This window comes from Aulonocara sp. 'chitande type north' Nkhata Bay, linkage group LG11 (assembly GCF_057382095.1).
Source record: "Aulonocara sp. 'chitande type north' Nkhata Bay isolate Kocher_YH1m ecotype deep benthic linkage group LG11, A_spYH_male_GT1.1, whole genome shotgun sequence".
In the NCBI taxonomy this organism is placed as follows: domain Eukaryota; kingdom Metazoa; phylum Chordata; class Actinopteri; order Cichliformes; family Cichlidae; genus Aulonocara; species Aulonocara sp. 'chitande type north' Nkhata Bay.
The window spans coordinates 28,370,803-28,390,675 of NC_141354.1; the positions used below are offsets into that span (position 1 = coordinate 28,370,803).

At 41.4% G+C, this 19,873-nt stretch overlaps 2 protein-coding genes across 4 annotated transcripts; both read right to left on the reverse strand.

Moving 5' to 3' along the window:
* Nucleotides 1-126: 126 nt before the first annotated feature.
* Nucleotides 127-11,973, reverse strand: znf687a (zinc finger protein 687a). 3 transcript variants are annotated; one of them, XM_086311759.1, is made up of 11 exons: nt 11,804-11,971; nt 7,621-9,569; nt 5,879-6,134; nt 5,625-5,788; nt 5,329-5,513; nt 5,045-5,221; nt 4,794-4,956; nt 4,466-4,690; nt 3,591-3,703; nt 2,066-2,168; nt 127-1,986 (listed from the first exon to the last, which is right to left on the reverse strand). In XM_086311759.1, exons 2-11 carry the CDS (start codon nt 9,562-9,564, stop codon nt 1,354-1,356), a joined length of 3,963 nt encoding a protein of 1,320 aa, XP_086167885.1. In that variant the 5' UTR covers nt 9,565-9,569; nt 11,804-11,971; the 3' UTR covers nt 127-1,353. The 3 variants fall into 3 exon arrangements, with proteins under 3 accessions (XP_086167885.1, XP_086167883.1, XP_086167884.1); XM_086311757.1 differs by having other exon boundaries at nt 5,625-6,134; nt 11,804-11,973; XM_086311758.1 differs by lacking the exon at nt 11,804-11,971 and adding an exon at nt 11,638-11,780 and having other exon boundaries at nt 5,625-6,134.
* Nucleotides 11,974-12,816: 843 nt separating this feature from the next.
* On the reverse strand, nt 12,817-18,453 carry LOC147319281 (26S proteasome non-ATPase regulatory subunit 4-like). Its single transcript, XM_086311773.1, has 10 exons — nt 18,299-18,453; nt 17,278-17,418; nt 17,079-17,193; nt 15,901-15,987; nt 15,302-15,370; nt 15,000-15,215; nt 14,092-14,200; nt 13,849-13,986; nt 13,364-13,419; nt 12,817-13,265 (listed from the first exon to the last, which is right to left on the reverse strand). The coding sequence occupies exons 1-10, from the start codon at nt 18,322-18,324 to the stop codon at nt 13,095-13,097; spliced, it is 1,128 nt and encodes a 375-aa protein (XP_086167899.1). The 5' UTR covers nt 18,325-18,453; the 3' UTR covers nt 12,817-13,094.
* Nucleotides 18,454-19,873: the final 1,420 nt, after the last annotated feature.

Here is a 19,873-nt window from a genome sequence, read left to right on the forward strand (position 1 = left end):
ACTTATTCCTCCTTTCAGATTTTTTTAGAACACTTGTGTTAAACATGCCGATTTTGCAGTTTCTCTGAACTGATGAGGAAGCTACGTTGACACCTATAGGTGAAAGAACCACGAGAGAACGTGTAGTCGGTTATGGGGAACAATAGTTTTAATCTTTTAGCCGTTCCAAGGACTTTAGACAAAATGCATATATAACAATCTTCCATTTACAGTAATTCCATAAAGCAAGATTTAGGTAAACATATGGCCCGCATACCAAAAAACAAAAAACAATTTCACTTTCCACCTCTTGCTCACTGAATAAATTACTCAATCTGATATAAATACATTCAATTTATAAGGAATTAAACGTTGATTTCAATGCATCAGAAAGTTGCACCCCTACAAATAGTGTGTCTGCGAGTCAGATTATTGCTTAACATTTTCCAAAGCATAGTCAAAAGTTCTTAGAAAAATTTCCAGAAATTTTTGGTCCGCATTTATTTCAGCATCTAAATGTGTAAAGACTTCAAGGATAATATCAATAACGGTAATATGTGGCCTTTAAGTGTACATTATTTTAAGTTAAGTTTTTTTTTTTCTCAAAACTAATCCCAAAGCACCAATGCTTTATTGCACATATGCAGTAAAGTATTGGTGGCCTTAATTATTGCTGCTTTCATTCAGGGATGACACCACCATGATTCCACTATATGCAAGCATATATTGCAAAGTTAAGCGAAAGCTAATGAAAAACTTTCAGCAGTGTGACTCAAAGCAAAATTCAGGGGGAATCTTCTAAAAGTACAAACGTGTACTTTTCCATTTCAGCTCAGTGCAGAAATAGTCAGTGAAAATAGTCAAGAAAAGCGAAATTTAAGTATCTGTAAATTGAAACTAAAATGTAGAGAAGCCAGCGGCTGCAGTTTAAGCTGGGAATGAACTGAAAGAGACAGCATGCTTTGAAAAATGACTGGCAATAAATTCAAAGAAACGCATCAAAATCACTGCAACAGTTTGCTTTAAAAAAAAAAAAAATAGGAAAAAAAAAAAGCATATTCATTCAACGGCCATCGTTATCACAGCACGGTTAGAACAGTGTTCACCGGCCTCTGCAGGCACATGATTGTGAGGGAAACAGACTAAACTCTAATTTCATTACATTAACTAAACACAGAAGCACAGCATCAGATCCTGAGTGTCACAAAAGCTCGTCTGGAACAATGAGAATCGCATCTGAACATTTCACGTTTTCAGACTATATTGGTAATTTTTGGTAAAATCAGAGCAGAACTCGCACTTTAACCGGTACTCGGTAACAGAAAGGCACTTGTGAGTACTCTTAATCATGACATATTCTTCATGTTTGCCATCTCAGATCGTTTTTCCTGCGTTCCTCGCATTGATAAAAGCCATACCGTGAGTTCTGAAGTGTGTATTCAGATCTGTGACCTTGTCAAAGTGTTTACCACACACCTTACAGGCCAGTGCTCCCTCCTCCTCTTTCCCCTCTCCTGTGGAGGGCTGAGTGGAGGGTGATGCTGGTGCAGAGCCATTCAGAGAACTCTTTTCCTCGTGGTGCCTACTATTTCCAACGGAGGGTGACAGGTGCACACTGGGTGCTTGTTGGTTGTCATTGACCACATCTCTCACTTTGTGGGTGATGAAGCGATGGCGTGACAGTGAGAAGGTGGATGCGAAGCAGGCGCCACACTGGAGACACTGCAGGCCACCGTCGTCCATGCCTCCGCGCCTGTGCTGGCTGATGTGCTCCAGGAACGCCACCTTCTCCTCTGAGGTGAAGCCGCAGACGGCACACCGAAACCCAGACTCGGGAAGAGAGGACGGAGCGAGAGCTGAGGAGGAAGAGGACCGTAGCTTCTTCCCCGGACTAACTCTGTCTGTGGACTCTTCATTCTGCTCCACCTTCACGGCTCCTCTCCGTCTCTTGCGAGCCCCCAAACTGCTGTCCTGTTCCGATGAACTGTCAGCTTCATCTTCACCACTCTGAGATATCAAGATACAAACTTTAGTAAAAAATACTTACTGTTTGACTTCTTGTGTGATCGGATTACTGCTGGCTTACCATTGTGGTTTTCTGGCTTGCAGTTTCTGTGCTGTGCCTCAGCTGAAGGTGCCTCTCCAACATCGTTCTGCTGCTGAAGGTTTTCTTACCTTCAGTGCAAAACCTGCGCGTGCACACGCACACGCACACACACACACACACCAAATTACAGTCATAACTGTCCTCTGTTATGACTTCATACATTTAAGAATTTTTAAAGTTAGTATTCAGGAGTTTACAACGAGCTTCCCAAAACTTGCACTGGGGACCAGGGTCTGACAAAAGTATATGAGGTGCCCAAAACATGAAAGCTTACAGGCTTGTAAGCTTTCATAATTGTGGAACAATTAAACCTTCTGCTCAACAATTTTTGTGTCACCACATGAAATCAGTGAAGTCTCACATTGCTTCATACACATACCACCTTTAGATTCAACATCTGGAAAAAGTACAATGGCAGCATTATTTAAAATGAGTCTGTTCATGCTTATCCAATTCCTGGTGAACTCTGCTGTTCACCTGCTTCCTTCCCCATTGCAGCCTACTTCAACAAGTCAGCCTTATTCACATCAAGCAGGATGCAGTTGGGAATTTGGGAGTCTGCGGGGAAGCACACTTGCCTTTGCAAATACGTACACTAATGGGCACAACTGCGGTACCATAAATGAAACATTAAGCAGTGTAGAGTTTACAGTTAGGATGAACCTACAGTGGACATTATACAAGTATATAAATCCCACATTAGGGAGTAATGGCTATGGTGAATCTTTATAAAGCCTACAACATAACCAACACTGTTACCAGCTAGTGGGGGTGTGTTTGATGTGCACCACAATAGAAATCAATAAAATGCTAGTTAATCCTTCAAAAAAAAAGGTAAATGGTAAATGGCCTGTATTTATATAGCGCTTTACTAGTCCCTAAGGATCCCAAAGCGCTTTACATATCCAGTCATCCACCCATTCACACACACATTCACACACTGGTGATGGCAAGCTACATTGTAGCCACAGCCACCCTGGGGTGCACTGACAGAGGCGAGGCTGCCGGACACTGGCGCCACCGGGCCCTCTGATCACCACCAGTAGGCAACGGGTGAAGTGTCTTGCCCATGGACACAACGACCGAGACTGTCCAAGCCGGGGCTCGAACCGGCAACCTTCCGATTACAAGGCGAACGCCCAACTCTTGAGCCACGATCGCCCCACAAAAAAAACAAACAAAAAAAAAAACGTTGTGGGGTAAAAGTTGTTGGTTGTTCCCAGTCTAACATGCAGAGCAAGTACAAACAAAATAGGAAGGCTATGGCAAACAAATTTTCTGATATCTGTGAGTCCTTATTTTGAGGTTGTGATTATTATTCCTTATACTGAGGTGATGATTGTTATTCTTTCACTAATAAATTCAAAAGCTGTGGTCAAAAAATAACCAGAAATGCATAGGATTCACTGGTACTGAACAGCGGGGTTTTCCATTCCTATAATGTGCATTTAACAGAAAAGAAAAAATTCCCTGGAAGTAGAGGTTGGGTGGGGAAGTTACTCACTGGCAGCGAAAGCTGCGGTTCATGGCTTTGTGCTTATCTCTGATGTGACGCCTCAGACTGGAGGTGGTTGTGAAGGAGCTCTCACATTTGTTGCAGGGAAACTTCTTCAAAATCTACACAAAAAAATTAAAGGATTTGATTAAATCAGACATTTTAAACCAGTGATTCACAGCCAGGGGTGCAGAAACAGAGAGAATGCAGAAATGTTTTAAATAAATGAGTAATGGCCATGCACAGAGGCGTGCTGATCGATTCACATATCGATCGTATTAATGTCAACGCTGGTTCAGTATGTATCCCACTGAACTGTGTTAATCATGTTTTTTTTCTTCCTTTCCAAAAAAATGAACTGTGAAAAACCTCTGGATCAGCTTCTATTGTTTAAATGTGCTATAGATAAAATAGATGTGACAGTCAACACAGAAAGGTTCAAGGTCTCCAAAAACCCAGTTTGAAAATACATGAAAAGCTGAAAGGTTTTATTATGTCAATCAAGTGCATATGTAAAACCAAAAACTGTCAAAATAATGTGCTCATGTATGAATCAGTACTTTGTATCCAGGAGTGTGGATAAACAAATTAGGGGTACAGACACTCTCATGTTCACACTTATGGCCAGTTTAGATTAACCTAACATACATATCCTTGGACTGCTGGAGGAAAGCATAGCACCCACACCCTCAGTCCCCCAGCAGCTTTCAAGCCACAACCTTCCTGCTGTGAGGCAACAGCAGTAACCACTGCACCACAAAGCTAACAACAACTTATAAATGCTTAACTGATGTTGAATCTGTAACCATTTCAGATGTGATTATAAATGAACTCATCTGCATATTTATCAGCACACGGTGCTGTGATTTTTGAGGCTTCCAAACCTTGCCGTGCAGTTCACCCATATGGGTAATATAGTCCTCCCGGTCCGTGTAGCGCGTGTTACAAGATGAACACCTCCACCCTGAAGGGGTCTTCATCTTTTCTGGCTTCACCTTCTCTTCTTTGTCTTTACGCATCCATTCATCTCCATCAGAGCTCTCTAATTTCAGAGAAGCACCACCTGGAAGCAAAGGTAGCTCTCCTTTTGATTTGGGAGTCTTGTGGGTCTGATGGAAACAAGAATAAAGTTTGATTTTAAAAAGTTTTTTTTTAAAAAATGAGTAAGTAGAGGACGAGATTTTAGCACTACCTCAACTATAACAGTTATACCTTGAAATGGTCCAGCAGTGAGTTCCTCTGAGAAAACAGCTTTGTGCACGCGGGGCATTTAAACACGTGGACCTTTTGATTGGTTAAATGAGTGTCAAAGTGGGCATGCAACAGGGGTTTGTGGGTAAACACTGTGTCACACATGACACACTTATAGATCAGCCTGTGAAGGAAGAAATTCGGGGTAAAGAAACAGAAAGTGATGCAATAAATCCGAGCGTGAACACTCAGACTCTGTGTGCTGCACATACATTGGCTGTCCTTCAGGGAGCCCCGGATGCTGGGCAGTGATGTGGTTCTGAATGCTGGGAGCAGATTTGAAAGCCATGGGGCAGCTGGGACACTTATGGAACATGTCGCAGTGAGCCTGCTGGATGTGAGACTTCACTGAGTTCAGACCTCCAAACACCACCAGGCAGCTAGAACATCTGGAGAAGAGAAAAGTTAAAAATAAATAAATAAAAAATCAGCAGAGTGGAATCATGACTGGTGTAGCAGTGGTTTAATAAACCAATCACATGGGGAGACGTCACACCTGTAGCCAATACGGCGGGAAAAGTGCAAGCAGGTCTCGTCCACATGTGTTCTGAACTGTGCCTGCTTGGCTGTGCCCCCACACTCTGGACACACATGTGGAGAGGAGCCTTGATGGATGCGCTGATGAGCTGCTGCACTGCAGCTGTTGGGTAGCAGCATGGGAGGCGAGCACTCGGAGCACGACTGGAAACAGGAGAAGCCAAAAAGGAAAGAATTAAGTTTGAGTCCATTTAGCAAGTCAAAGAAATTTAAATTCAATTACTTGACCCTCTTCCATACACGATGGAGACTTACGGTGCTCTGTGCTGGCTTGATTTCCTGGAAATGTTCGGCTACCTCTTCTTTGCTGCAGAACTGAGCCTGACACTCAGGACATTTGTTGCCTGTGTACTGCACTGCTTCTGCTTTCTTAGCTACTGCTTGATGTGCCTGGGGTGCTGCCTTTGGGTTGGTCTGGCCTAAAAGCATGGTGTTGAAAGGATGGAAGAGGCAGTTAAAGCACATCCAAAAATCAAAACAGTGGAGTGGAGACAAAAACATTCCCATACCAGCTGCTGTTGGTTCCTGCTGGCTGATCATCTGATCCACAGGCACTGGTTTCATGACCAAGTGTGAACACTGCATGATCAGGCCTCTGTCCTTGTGCTCTCTGGCGTGTAACAGCAAGCTACACTTGTTGAAGAAGGCCAGCCGTTTGGCGCAGTGATTGCAGGTCACCTCGATTCTGAGCGAGCGCCGGTCATAGTGCTGTGCTAAACTCTGCTCCAGGGCAAAGGCGTCACCGCACTCCAGACACCGGTAACCCTGCAGGGGATCAAACATCCTCTTTCTCAAACTGACATAGAGCTATAATATTAAACAATGCTACAGCTTTGTTCTAATGAAAAAAATACTCACTTTGCATTACATGTCAGAGTATGAAAAATAATCCATTGCGAGATATACTGCCCACATTTTCTGTCCTTTTTTTTTTTTTTTTAAAATATAAACACGCTCCTAATGTCAGGATTCCTGCTTTAATCAAGCTTATCTTCATTTTCAGCCGTGTTAACCTGATAACGTGCCTCTTTACATAACATGACTAAAAGAACTACTTTCAACCCTTGATTAGCAGTCTGTGATTGAACGGTGAAACAATCATGATTTTCTTAATTTAATCTAATTGCTTAGCGCTATAGACTGTATATAAATGATGGATATAGTCACTGTGATGTCACCCGTTGCTTTGTGAAGTCTTGTTTTCAAGCCTGAACTTTAGCATTTAGCTGCCTTGTTTTTGTATTGAAACCAGACGTCACAAGCATCAAGCTTTACACATCTAGGGAACATTCAAGACCAGCTTTTTGAATTCTGACAAAACTGTAAAGAAGTGAAACTGGTATTCTCTCACCATGTTATACACCAGGTGGTGTTGTGTAAGTGAGTGACAAAAATTAACCATGTTGCTTATTAGTAACTAAAGTTGGTAACTTCTTCAGGGTAAAACCACTGAATAAGAGTTTGCTACACTTCTGATTAACTGCTGGCAGAGCACTCTAGGTCAATGTCCCTGCTGGATTTTTAGTCTTCCCTCACGGAGAAGAACTTTCCACATCCTCAGAAGATCTACTCTCATATGTGAACAGTCAGTGACGACATTTAACTCCAGATCCTCTATCAATGACAATCACCTCTCTGTTGTTGTTTGCATTTCCACCTCAGACATTTAATCTGACTTTAATGCACTTCAATGAGAAAAATCTAATCTGTTTTGGGCTTGAATAAGAAAAAGAAGCTGAAAAACTGCAGATGTAGTGATTCAACTACAAGCAAACAGCATTACTACTTTGTGAATAAAATGTTCATGTTTTTGCAAAATTTCAAAAACCTTCAGTTGTTTCTGGGAATGTTGAATTTCCACTTTTTTGACACTTTCATTGCTTAATTGTAACATCTACTCTTACCAGTAGCTGTTTAGCGCCCGGTGGCGCCAGTGTCCGGCAGCCTCGCCTCTGTCAGTGCGCCCCAGGGTGGCTGTGGCTACAATGTAGCTTGCCATCACCAGTGTGTGAATGTGTGTGAGAATGGGTGGATGACTGGATATGTAAAGCGCTTTGGGGTCCTTAGGGACTAGTAAAAGCGCTATATAAATACAGGCCATTTACCATTTATAAAAGAGATCAAATTAATACTGTGCAGAACTGAGTTCCGCTTTTAGACTTAGCTTATTGACCTCGAATGATTTACAAAAATATCAAATGCTTCATTTAGCTGCTGACCAACTAATTCTTTAATTTCTAAGAGAGCTTACCTGCGCAGGTAGAGAAATGCCCCACGCTGCAGGAAGAGGGGCGCTCAGATTTGGTTTATAACTGGGCAGCAGGTTCTTGTTATTCAGGATTTTGTTGAAGGCTTCCACTAAGTTGGTCTGGCTCTTTGATATGATGGCCCCAGTGCTGTTGACTATAGATGCTGGCCTGCTGCTGCTTTGAGGGGGCAGCAGAGGTAAAGAAGCAGGTAGTGTCACCCCACTGTTGAGAGTTTTTTGGCCCAAGGTGCGCAGGTTGCCTGTACTCGCACTGACTCTGGAGGAGGAGGTAGTAATAGAGGGCAGAGCTGCAGTTTTTGTGATGTTCACTGCTGTGGGGGAAACTTTAGGCCTGGCGTCAGCGGGGGTTTTCTCTCTAACTGTACTCGCACCTTCTAGTGTGGCAGCGCAAGCATCCTGCAGCATCTCCACTGCAGTCAGCTGACTTTCTTGCGGTAACTCCCTTTTGGCTCTTGTGTTATGACGCTGTGGTGATGGTTTTAGAGCAGTCACACCCTTACTGGTGGCTCTTCCGCTTCTTTTAGGCGCCACACCAGTGACAGTCCTTGTGATGCTGCCTGTGGGCATTTTGATTTTAACTTTGAGTGGTCGCAGTGGAGGTGAAACCGTCTCTGTGGCGCTTGCAGCATCCTCAGTGTCAGCATCACACTTCTCCGTGTCTAAATTTTCCCCATCCACCTTTTCACCCATTCCTTCACTGTTACCCGGCTTGTCTTGCTGACAGTCCTCACTCTCCATGTGCTCCTCCTGATGGTGGAATTCGTCATGGTTTGCAGTTAGAGCTGTTGTTGAGCCGGGATCAGGGCTGCTGCTTCTATTTTGGAGTAAAAACCCTGTCTCACTGGGTGGTGGGCTCTCAGGCGACTCCCTCTCATCAATCACATGTTCTGGGTATTTCTCCTCTTGGACTGATGAAGAGCTGGTGCTAACATGTGGGAGGCGGTCCTGGGAACTTTGAGGTGAGGGTGGAGAGCTTGGTGTGGTAGGCAGCCCATCCTCCTCGTGTTGGGGTTTTGGTTTTCTGGAAAAAGTGAGCTTAGGAGGATCAGAAGGCCTCGTTTCAGGAGACCCAAGAAAAGTAGGTGGTAATTTTGCTCTGTATTTAAACTTAGGAGGTGGGGCCATTACAGATTCTGGGCTCTCCTGGATCACCAGCTCTGGTTCTGAGTCATCTTCATCTGTGTGCATAACATGCTTGATTCCGGTTTCCATGCTGTCATTTTGTAGTGACGGTGATGATAGTGTATTATCTCTGAGACAAGTTTCATCCTGCTGAGGGGAGTGAGGAGAAAGGTGATCACTGACAGAGGCTGGGGAAGGAGGAGATAATGGGGTGGGAACACCAGCGGTTGGCGACTTGAGGTGGAGAAGGGGCCTTAAACTGTTCATAACATCAACCGCATGCTGGGAAGATCCAGGCTCAGGCCTTTTATCGGTTTCACTGTCACTTTCACTCAGTGTGGACCTCAGAGGTGAAGCCTGGTGCCATGCTTCTGTGCTAGACTGTCCCTGCCGGCTGGAGGGAGATTCCTCAAAGCCATTAGTCGTCTCACCCTCCAAAGCAGACTCGGAGGGGAGTCTGGGACAAAGCTGTGAAGTGATGTCATCCAACTTAACGTGCACAGGAGAGGCTAAGGCACTGCTTGAAGGATTGTCTGTTTTATCCCTGGCAGACTTCTCTTCCTCTTCAAAAGACTCTGACCGCACTGTGTTCTTAACAATAACACTGACCACAGGAGGCTCGCTTTGAGGGGCAGGAGGGTCGGCAAACCTTGAAGGAGATCCACTCTCTCTCCCATGAACGTTAGTCCGGGCCTCATCCCGTTCCTCGTCTGGACTGGACTGAATGGCCTCTTTGGCGTCAATGTCAGGAATGTCAAACGCTGCCAGCAAATCATCAAAGTCGGGGGTCTTCATATCCCCCATTGCCACTGCAAGAAAAACCAATTAAAGCAACAAATGAGTTGGAACAACTGATTAATTTAGTCAGGACAAGCTGACACAGATAAACTACAAAGGTTACACATTTATGAAGATGAATATATATTAATATACACTGATAAAGCTGCTCCTTATAAAATTCTAATAAACTACATGTTCTATATTTACTAATCAGAAGAGAATCCCTAAGTGTTTGTTAGATTCCACATATACCCCTAATCCACATTAAACTGTAACTTTAATTCTGGTAAAATGAAAGTTTAAAGCATTTAAACGTAGCATTCAGCTGAAAAAAAATAATACAGCTTGTTTTTTTTAATACTGAAGGTTTCTTTGTTTTTCTGTACCCTTTTTGAACATTTTACGCAGAATTCTTTACCAAAAAGGGAGAAAAACAGGAAATTGGTTGTTGGCAGTGCTTCGATGCCTCTAAGGTCTTTGTGTTGGTTGTATAATGTCCATGTAAAAGCTACAGATTATGTGTAATACTCTCTGGAATTTTTATTGTTTTTAAATCTCAACCACCAAATGCACTGCCACCAGAAAAATCCCATATGTGATATTCGTTTCACCAGTTACTCCCAGTAAAGTAAAAAAATAAAATAAAAGAAATCTGCACAGTTGCTGCAGATTCGTCAGCTGCACATCCATGATTTGAATCTCCTGTTCCACCACATCCCAAAGTTGCTTTATTAGATTGAGATTGGCTGTGGAGGTCACTTGAGCACAGTGAACTCCCCATCCTGCTCAATAACCAGTTTGAGATGATCTGAGTGGTTGTCCTACTGGAGGCAGCCACCAACAGATGGGCATAAAGAAAATATCCCCCATAACGTTAAACCACTACCAGTAGCTTGAATTGCTGATACAGGACAGGATGGATCCATGCTTTCATGTTGTTTAGCTCAAATTCTGACCTAACCAACTAAATATTGACGCAGACAGCATTTTTCTAATGTGTTGTCCATTTTTGGTGGTCGATTTTAGCCTCAGTTTCCTTTTCTTAGCCGACAGAGCAGCACTCAGAGTGGTCTTCTGCTGCTGTAGCCTACCTGCTTCAAGGTTCAGTTTGTTGTGCACTCAGAGATGCTCTTCCGCATACATTCTAGGGGTGGGGGGAAAAATGGTTCTGTGTAGTATCGTGATATTTTGTTTGCTAATAATGTATCGATATAGGGACAGCAGAAATCGATATTTTGTTACAAAAAAGGTTTTTGTGCTCTGACTTCAGAGCATGTTGATCCTTTTTCTGAGCAAGAACCCTGACATTCCTTCACTGTCCAAATGTGTTTAACTTTTGCGCGGAAAAATCCTAGCAAATCAGATCATCTAAAATACTCAGAGCATGCTGTCTAACACCATCAACCACGCTACATGCTAGGTCACTTATTAAATCAATTCATTCTGATGCTCAGTTTGAATTTCAGCAGGTCGTACTGAACATGTCCGCGTGCCTCTATGTGCTGAGTGCTGTCACGTGAGAGGCTAGATGGCTATTTGCATAAAAGAGCAGTAGAACGGATGTACCTAATGAAGTGGTCGAAGTGTATGCGCTTAAAGTATTGACCAAAGTTTGATTGCAATTTTAATGAATGAATTATCTGCTCTTCTAGACAATAAAAAGCGTATAAACACTTACCTGTACTTCACATATCTCAATATCACCAAGTCCAAATTACACATTTATATGAATGCATGGTTTGACTGTACGTATTCACTTCAGAATCTCAAAAGTATAAAGCAATTAAATCCAAAACAGCGTTAAACTTTAGGTCAAAGATTTGGGATACCATTTCTACTTGCTTTAAACATGCAAACTTCTGTTTTGTCCACAACAGCTTGCAGGTTTACGCTGACTAAAATCGAAAACAGTTGGCGTGAAAAGGGGTTAGTCAAAGAAAAACTCCAAGAGGAGAGACTCTACCGGTGCAGAACAGCACATTTAAAAAAGAAAAACACGGAAACTACTGCACAATTCTCACACCATCAAGTCAAACTTCACAGTCGTTTTGCAACAAGTGTGTGCTACTGCTAACAGCTAGCTACTTTAGCAGTTACCTGCTAGCTGGCCTTCCTAATGAAAACACACCAACTCTCCTTAAGCAGTCCAAATAACTGGAGCAGTGCAGCACTCGGGTATGCGGGCTCTAATCCATCTTATCCGCTGCGTGTTAAGTGTGCTAGCATTAAAGAGGACACGAGAACTGCAATTTAATTATGTTACCTGCAAGTTAGCGAAGTTGGTTCCTCACTTTGCACTTGGTGTCATACGTGTTTGCGTCATCAAATGCGACGGTGAGCTACTGGACCAAATAAAACGCAGACGTCAGAAAGTGCCCTCTGTTATCTCCCACAAAAGAAAACAACTAAAAAATAATTCGGTTATCGACTTCGTCTTATTTACACACTATGATGTGATTCACAGCATTTTAACATACAGTATCATCAGTCCATTAGGTGCTTGTTCAGGTAATTGTTATCGTAAATATCGAATCAGCCAATCATATGGCAGCGGCTAAATGCATGTAGGCACGTAGACAGGTTCAAGACGACCCGCTGGAGTTCGACCCCACCATTAGGTTGGGGAAGAAATGTAATGTTATTTCAGAAACTGCTGACCTACTAAGATTTACCGCACAATCATAGGGTTCACAGTGGGCCGCTGTTCTGAGTGAAAATGTCTTGTTGATGTCAGAGTGCCCAGACTTCTTTGGGATTGTAGGAAAGCAACAACACCAGAAATGATCAATCCTTAGAACTAAGATATGTAGAAGAGTACCTCTAAAGACAGAACATGCCAAAGCTTAAAGCAGATGGGCAACAGCAGCAACACTGGGCGCCACTCCTGTCCGCTAAGAGCAAAAAACTGAGGCTTCAATTCATACAGGTTCACTAAAATTGAAGCACAGATTCAAAAACGTTGCCTGGTCTGATGAGCTGGATATTTTCTTTATGACCCCAACATTTCCATTCTGACGACTGCTTCCAGCAGGGCAATGCACCGATGCGAAATTGATATCATGGATGTGAAGCTTACAAGTCTGCAGCAATTGTGTGATCATTTTGATATGGACCAAAATCTCTGAGGAATGTTTCCTGCAAAAGGGAATCCAACCTGTACTAATAAGTTGTACAATAAATAAATAAATATTTCAATTATATTCTTAAATGGAAGTGTATGCAAGTATCAGGCCAACATTTTTTTCTAGTTTGTGCAAGGAAATTAAAAACTGTAAATAAACTTTTGAATTCTGGAAATTTATTGAGGAAATCTGTCCATGTAACCATGTAACTTAGTTACATTAAAAACAAAAAAATCAAGATAACACAAGTCCTGAACACAGAAGGGTTAACATCAGATAAGTACATAAAAAAGGCAAATGTTTAGAGTTTACACAGCTATATAAACAAAAGGTGAACAAACTGTTTCCTGTTCTGAGGAGAATAATGACGCTATGGTGAATGACACACACAGGGCAATTCTCATCCTTTATTTATAACACTGTGCATTATGCTCATTTCTTTTTCTCCTCGTCCTTCTTGGCGTCGGGTTTAGAGCCCGTTTGGGAAGCTAGAGAGCCCATGGCATTACGAATGGCCTCGTTGTTGGGGTCGACCCCAGGAAGGTTTTCTAAAACACTCTGGAGGAACTCCGGATCCTGCATAACATCATAATCCTCTTCATCCTGAGTAGAGGTTTTTAAATAAATAAATAAATATATAAAGGTTTTTGTTTTTAGTGTGATGAAAACTTTGATTTCAAACCACAGTTGCTTATATTCACCTTAGCTTCACTGGAGTCGATGTCAGCACCTGTATCCATGTCCTCAGCACCAAACTCTGCAGAACAAATGAAAGCAGTGATGTCTGTGCATAACAAAAAGGGGACTGGAAGTAATTGTAGTTGTTTTAACCTGAAATTTTTAATAGGAAAAAACAATTTTTAAAAAAGGTCTAAAATTTGAATCCCCCCCCCCCAGTTAGCTCAAGTTACACCCAAGTTGTACATTAACACTACCTTCATAAATATCTAACTAAAACTCTTTGGGGACTTGATGACCTACAAGCCAAATCTGGTATTTTGGTATTTTCGTACAGTAATCCAGCGCTGTAGCCATTTTTTCACCCCAAATTTACAGGTGAACTCTAGATACAAGTTAATACAAATTATGCACGTAACATATACAGAGCACTTATAAGTTATGAACCCTCTATAATAATTTGCTGACTGGCTGTAGTAAAAGAAGAAGAAAAAAAATGTAGGTAAACCTGCTCCTGCTCCCTGCATGGACATCTGCAGAGCATAGGCGATCTGCTCATCCTCTGTCATGCGGCTAAAGTCTGGTAGGGCAGGTGTGGCTGAGTCTGTATGTGGAACAGACATCTTCAGCAAGGCATCCTCAGACTCTGAAGCAGGCAAAAAAAGAATATGTTGCATGTATACACTCAGATCACTTGTCACTGAGGGAAAACAGGCAGCAATGGGCATCTATGAATACAATGTTTTCTCACCATCTGCAGCTGGGGAGGAAATGCCAGCTTCAGCAGCTGATGCAACAGCGGCTCTGCGAGCTTCATCCTCCTGTCGCTGTCTCTGCTCCTCCATGGACACACGCAGAGCCTAGTGAGAAGAGCAGGAGACAAAACAAAAATTACTTCCTAATGAAACACGTTGAGTCTTACAACTGTGCAGAAAAAAGCAAAGAAAAGGCAGAAAATATAATGAAGAAAGACTAAGGCTATGTCCACACGTACCCGGGTATTTTTGAAAACGCAGATTTTTCTATGCGTTTGCACCTTTCGTCCACACGTAAACGGCGTTTTTGGTCACTGAAAACGGAGATTTTTAAAAACTCCGGCCAGGGTGGATATTTTTGAAAACTCCGTTTTTGCATTTACGTGTGGATGAGAAAAACTGAGAAAACGCAGCGTCAAAGGTGTGCGCATTTTTTGACGTCACACTGTGCGCCACGTTATTGTTTCGGTGAAATGAATTTCTACAATACTGTTACTGTTAATTGTACTCTCTGCAGTGTTTAAATGCTTACACACAGTTACTGTCCCTCCACACATACGACTCGGTTCTGCTTCTATGCCCCAGCTTTGTTTACTATTTCCCACCGAGGCTTCTAGACTTCTGATTGGCCAACATTTCTGCATGGTTAGGAATATATCGCCACCTGTTGCTTTGGCATGTTCATAGCAGCGTTTTCCTTCATTTCTGCCTTTACGTGTGGACGGGATTATTTTTTAAAACGAAAACGGAAAATCTCCGTTTTCAAAAATACCCGTGTACGTGTGGACGTAGCCTAAAATAGATCATTTGAAGAACTTTTAATGTAGTCACAAAAAGTTGCGGCTATATTAAACTGCACAAACTATACAAACAAAAACAAAAATTGTGTCCTGTGTTCACTCACCAAAGCTAGCTCAGGGTCTGCACTGGGATCTACTCCAAACTCAAAGTCACTGGCACCCAGACCCAACATGGCACCACCCTCTCCTGCCAGAATGGGTGAGGACAGCAGGGCATCGGCAAGACTGGGACCCGGGGGTACTGTGACCAGGTGGGAACCTGCTCCCTCTTTGCCATTCAGCGTGTTGATGAAGGCTGTCAGCTTCTCTGTGTTCATCGCCTGCGGGCAGAGCAGAAGTTAAGGGGTGCATGTAAAAAAATGTTTGAGTGGGTTATAAGCTCAGAAGGTTAAAAAAATAAAAATACCTCCTCTCCAAAGTTAATGACATCAACATTGACCTTTTCTTTCTTCAAACGCTTTGCCATTTTGATCAACTACAAAAAGAGAGAAACACTTGAGTTAAAACAAACACTAATTTATCAGGCGCGTCATACATTTATAAGTTCAACATTGACATCAGAGACCACTTAGCTAACAAACTGGTGTCTGTTTAAGGAAACAGCAATACTAAAGAAGCTGTTGAAGCAGCTTCAGCTCCCAGGCCAAGATTTGAAGACTTTATGTTCTTTAAAGCAACAGAATCGCTCTGTGAGGTACATTTCCTTTGTAAACAATTCAACCGATGCTGTAACGTTGAGATTGTGGCCTGCATGCTGTGAGATAGTAATGTCAAGTTTGTCACGTCTTTTGTAACCTTAAGATACGACACTGCCGTCCAACTAGTGATTTCAGAGTAAACTCAGTTAACTGTAATAAACTGATTGCTTTCCAGATGCTAGTCTGAAACAGCTGCAAGTCTTCTCACTGGTTATCTTAACCAAGGTGGGGGAAAGTAACACTTTTTGAGCAATACATGAACCCTAATAAGATAATAATAATAACTAATAACAAGAGTTTGGCTTACTTCTTTTTCGTTGTCACACACTGGGCTGCCAACAAACGCAATTATACGCATCTTGTGGTTTTTGCCCTGTCTGTGCTTCAGCGCCAACTACAGACAGAAAGACAGAACATTAAAAAAGAGAAACGAACACATACAAAATAAAATGCATCTGTGTGATTTTCTGTGTGTGAACATAAAAACAGAAATGGCAGAATAGCATTTACCAACATCAATACAATCAGTACCACTGATAACAACTGCATGAACTTTTAGCGATACAGCCAAATGTATGTTATGTAAAAACAACCAAACACATAAAAAAAACCTTTTGAAATATCCAAAGTTAAGGAACAATTTCAAGTTGCAAACTACACTGAAAGTATCAAATGGAATTTCAAGGAAACCTGTGGAAAGCTGCCCTTTTTCACAAGTCTGTAACACTTATGCTGGATTCAGACTTCGGCACTGAGTCAGGTGAGGTTTGTGGCATAACCTAAATAAGTGGCCCACGTTTTTGCTGATACTTATACTGATGCTATGATCATTATTCCTTATATTGAGACGATTATCGTTATTCTCTCACTAATAAGTTCAAAGACTGTGACCAAAAGTAGTTTGTCATTATGACGTAGCTACGACATAGATTAACACAAATCCCCAGTTTGTTTGTTTTGCTTCTCTCACAATCTTCTTGTTACTTTTAGCCTTTCCAGTCAAGCTCTTGTACTGCAGTCGAGCTCACTCCTTACGTCCGTTCTTCCTGATTGCTTTCTTGCTCGTACAAATTAAATAACAGAGTACAACTTAGCCTTTCCTGCACTGTCGAACCCACAACTTCTTCTGCAATGGCCACATCCTCCTCCTTTTTTTGAAACACTAGGCTCTGTTTCGTCTAATATTTACTACACTAACTGGGCTTAAGAACCGTTACTTCAAAATATTCTGCAATTCTGCAAACCCAGCAGCTCCTCGCTTAGACAACAAAATTTGCTACTGTATCCATTAATTTAAAAGGACCTCACTAAAGCTGCGGAGAGCAACAACAACACCATTAGTCCAGAGTTTTTAATCAAACTCTGGACTAATGATCCATCCACATGTCTTAAAACTTCACTGCATTCAAGCATTTCTACTTGTCTATTGTGTGTCCAGCAATAAGACCAAGATAGCAGTTGTTGTATGATAAAAATCAATCTCACATGCGCCACCCTGATACCGGTGCAGAAGCTAATGTTTCCACATGGCTGCACAGCATGCAGCTTCGACAGTATCCTCCCCGTATCCGGAGTCAGCGTGGTAAGCACCTCACAGTTGCTGCAGAGCGAATCACAACACTTGTGTTATCATAGGTTTAATCCCATCTTAAACCTCAGTATACTGAAGTGGATTGCTGCTTACTTTGCCATGGAGATGAGGCCCACGTTGTTTTCAGGGTTGCTTCGAGTCTTTGAGTGACATACGATGTTAACAGCATCCTGCTGAGCCTGCAGCCGAGTGGGTAGAAAGTCTCCATTTCGCATGTACTCACTGTTGTCCACACTAAGGAAATTTATAGTAGATTATTTAAAATATAAGCACTTGTTCAATGTAAATGAATGCTATAAGTCAAATAATATAAATATTGCTTGTGAAAAGAGGCCAAAAACAAATATCATCAGGATTTTTCCTACTCAAAATTGGCATTTAAAGGTTGATTATGCAAATAAACGAATCTAAAACCACTCAAATTATTTAAAAAAAATGCCTTAAAAAAATAAAAACAAAATTTTTAGGCAGCTTCTTGAACATAGCAGCTACTGTATAAATGTTTACAATTTGGGCTTTGTAAAAATAGGATTTTACCGACTTCATATAGAAATAAATACAATGTTTTAATAACAATGTTTGAAAGCCTTTTATTGTCTCAAAGGATGAGTTATGTTACGTTAAAAGATAGATATAGGTCTAATTTAAGGCAAGCGATAGCATTCATCTTTGTTTACTGCGTTGGTGAAATGTATGTTTTCATATTGACAGTAGCCTTTTGATTTGTTAGCGGGCTAATGCTAACGTATCAAACTGCTTTTAATCTACCGCCAGAAGCAACCTAAAAATTACAGCTAGATTAAATTCAAGTTTGGTAGAAACGATATGAATTAAACTACAAATATACAAGCAGTAGCATGACCAGGTCCCGATTAAAGAGCTGCTGTTCAGCTAACGATGATTGCTTTGAGCTGCTGGCTAACGTTAGGTTGTGGAGTGACTCAGGGAATAGACGGAGTTCATTATTTCCTAAACAAAGCGAGACAAACACGTCCAAAATAATTTATTTAAACAGCGCCAAAACGAAACACACTCAGCTTTTCATGTCACGGGTTCATTTAAACAAAGCTAGCACTCAAAAGTGTTCATTTTCAACATAATTCAAATTCCTTACCAGACCATAGTGCTTTCAAGCACCATCTTGGCGTCTGCCGTTTACTACGTCATCGTGATGCTTTGTGGGTAATGAAGTTAAATCGAAATTTCTCCGATAAAGCCAAATCTTTAAATTTTATATTTCTTGCTGTGTACAATCTACGGATTCCATAGCGTATAGGTATATATAGGAGCTTGTTTTCGATTCTGAAAAATAAATACATAAAATTGCCAGTCAGAAAGAAATTTTAAGCTATTATCTCAGAATTTCAATTTCAATTGCTGGTACAGTGAGCTGGAATGCCTGACTGTTATAAGCTGTTATAAACTAAAGGAAAACAGGTTAAATTATACCGAAATAATTAAAATATTTACATTGCATACAATTTAGAAAAGATGTAAGAAGCAATAATGGCTTTACATCATATTTCAATGTACATGCTGCAACAGCTTGCTGTGGTTTTCTTAATCGCACTTAATATGTAATAGGAAAAAAATCACACACACACTCACACATCAAAGCCCCCATTAGTTCATATTTTCAGTTTAAAAAAAGAAAAAGAAACCATCCACAGTCCAGTGGAAAGAAAGCAGGTCAACCGATGTTGGCCTTGCAAATAAAAGTGGGTTAAACATCCTAAAGTGGGGGCCAAATCATCCAGAGGCAGAGGATTTCACAACTGGGATGGAAGGTATGAGATATGCATTTCTCTGTAAAAAACTTAGAAGCTCGAAACCTTGACATTATTCACCTGACAGTGACTGAATGACCATGAAATGTTATCAAAAGAACTCACTATCTTCACTGATACTAAACGGTTCAACCTTTAAGTGAAAATAACTGTACTCTTAATGTCTGCAACATGCTACACACACACACACTTGTGACTTATTTCATCTTCCACTTGTGCAGATCTCTAAGGGAAAGTTTTGGTCTTCCTAAAATATTTGAATTTGAATTTGAAAAGACCAACACAGGTCATGTGAAAGTCCTTACATCTAAAAACAGCTGCAATTCTCTGAGTTCCTGTCTGCGGTAACTGATCAGACAGTGCAAACAAAGTTTGTTCATTTCAGTGTTTCAAGAACAGTTTGTCCCAGTTCCTAGCATCTGGAACATCTGTTTAGATCCCTCACTGATATTACCAGGAACAATGTACTCTTGGCCCAATTTGGAACAAAACAATAAATGAACTTTTGGTCTTTAACATTGCACCTGGATGATGTCGACTGGCTTAAACTGGAAAGATAAAGCCAGTTCCTGTTGCTGTCATTCCTCCAAACACTCGTTACTCTGTAAGCATCACCTGGAGCTCTGACAGCAGATTATTTCACCTGAGGATGGATGGCAAGCTAATTTTAATGAGATTCACCTACCATCAGGATCCACTCAAGGAGCATCTCACACCCCACCAGTGGGCAGTGTGACACCAGTAAGACTTTCAGTCATATGAATTCCCAAAAACAGATTAAATCTTTCCTTCACAAACCATTTTGGGATAAACTGTAACATGGCAAAAAGTGGAAAAAGTAAAGTTAATCCTTTCCAGCTCAGTATGAAACCAAAGTGCATATTTTCATGCAGGAAGTGATA

Coding starts and splice junctions, on each gene's coding strand:
- LOC147319281 (XM_086311773.1), bottom strand. CDS start 18,324: ATGGTGCTTGAAAGCACTATGGTCTG. Junction 13,987..14,091: donor TTCCTCCCCAGCTGCAGATG/GTGAGAAAACAT, acceptor TGCCTGCTTCAG/AGTCTGAGGATGCCTTGCTG. Junction 13,266..13,363: donor TCGACTCCAGTGAAGCTAAG/GTGAATATAAGC, acceptor ACCTCTACTCAG/GATGAAGAGGATTATGATGT.
- znf687a (XM_086311757.1), bottom strand. CDS start 9,564: ATGGGGGATATGAAGACCCCCGACTTTGATGATTTGCTGGCAGCGTTT. Junction 6,135..7,620: donor GCATTTCTCTACCTGCGCAG/GTAAGCTCTCTT, acceptor GATCCCCTGCAG/GGTTACCGGTGTCTGGAGTG. Junction 1,987..2,065: donor CAAGCCAGAAAACCACAATG/GTAAGCCAGCAG, acceptor TTGATATCTCAG/AGTGGTGAAGATGAAGCTGA.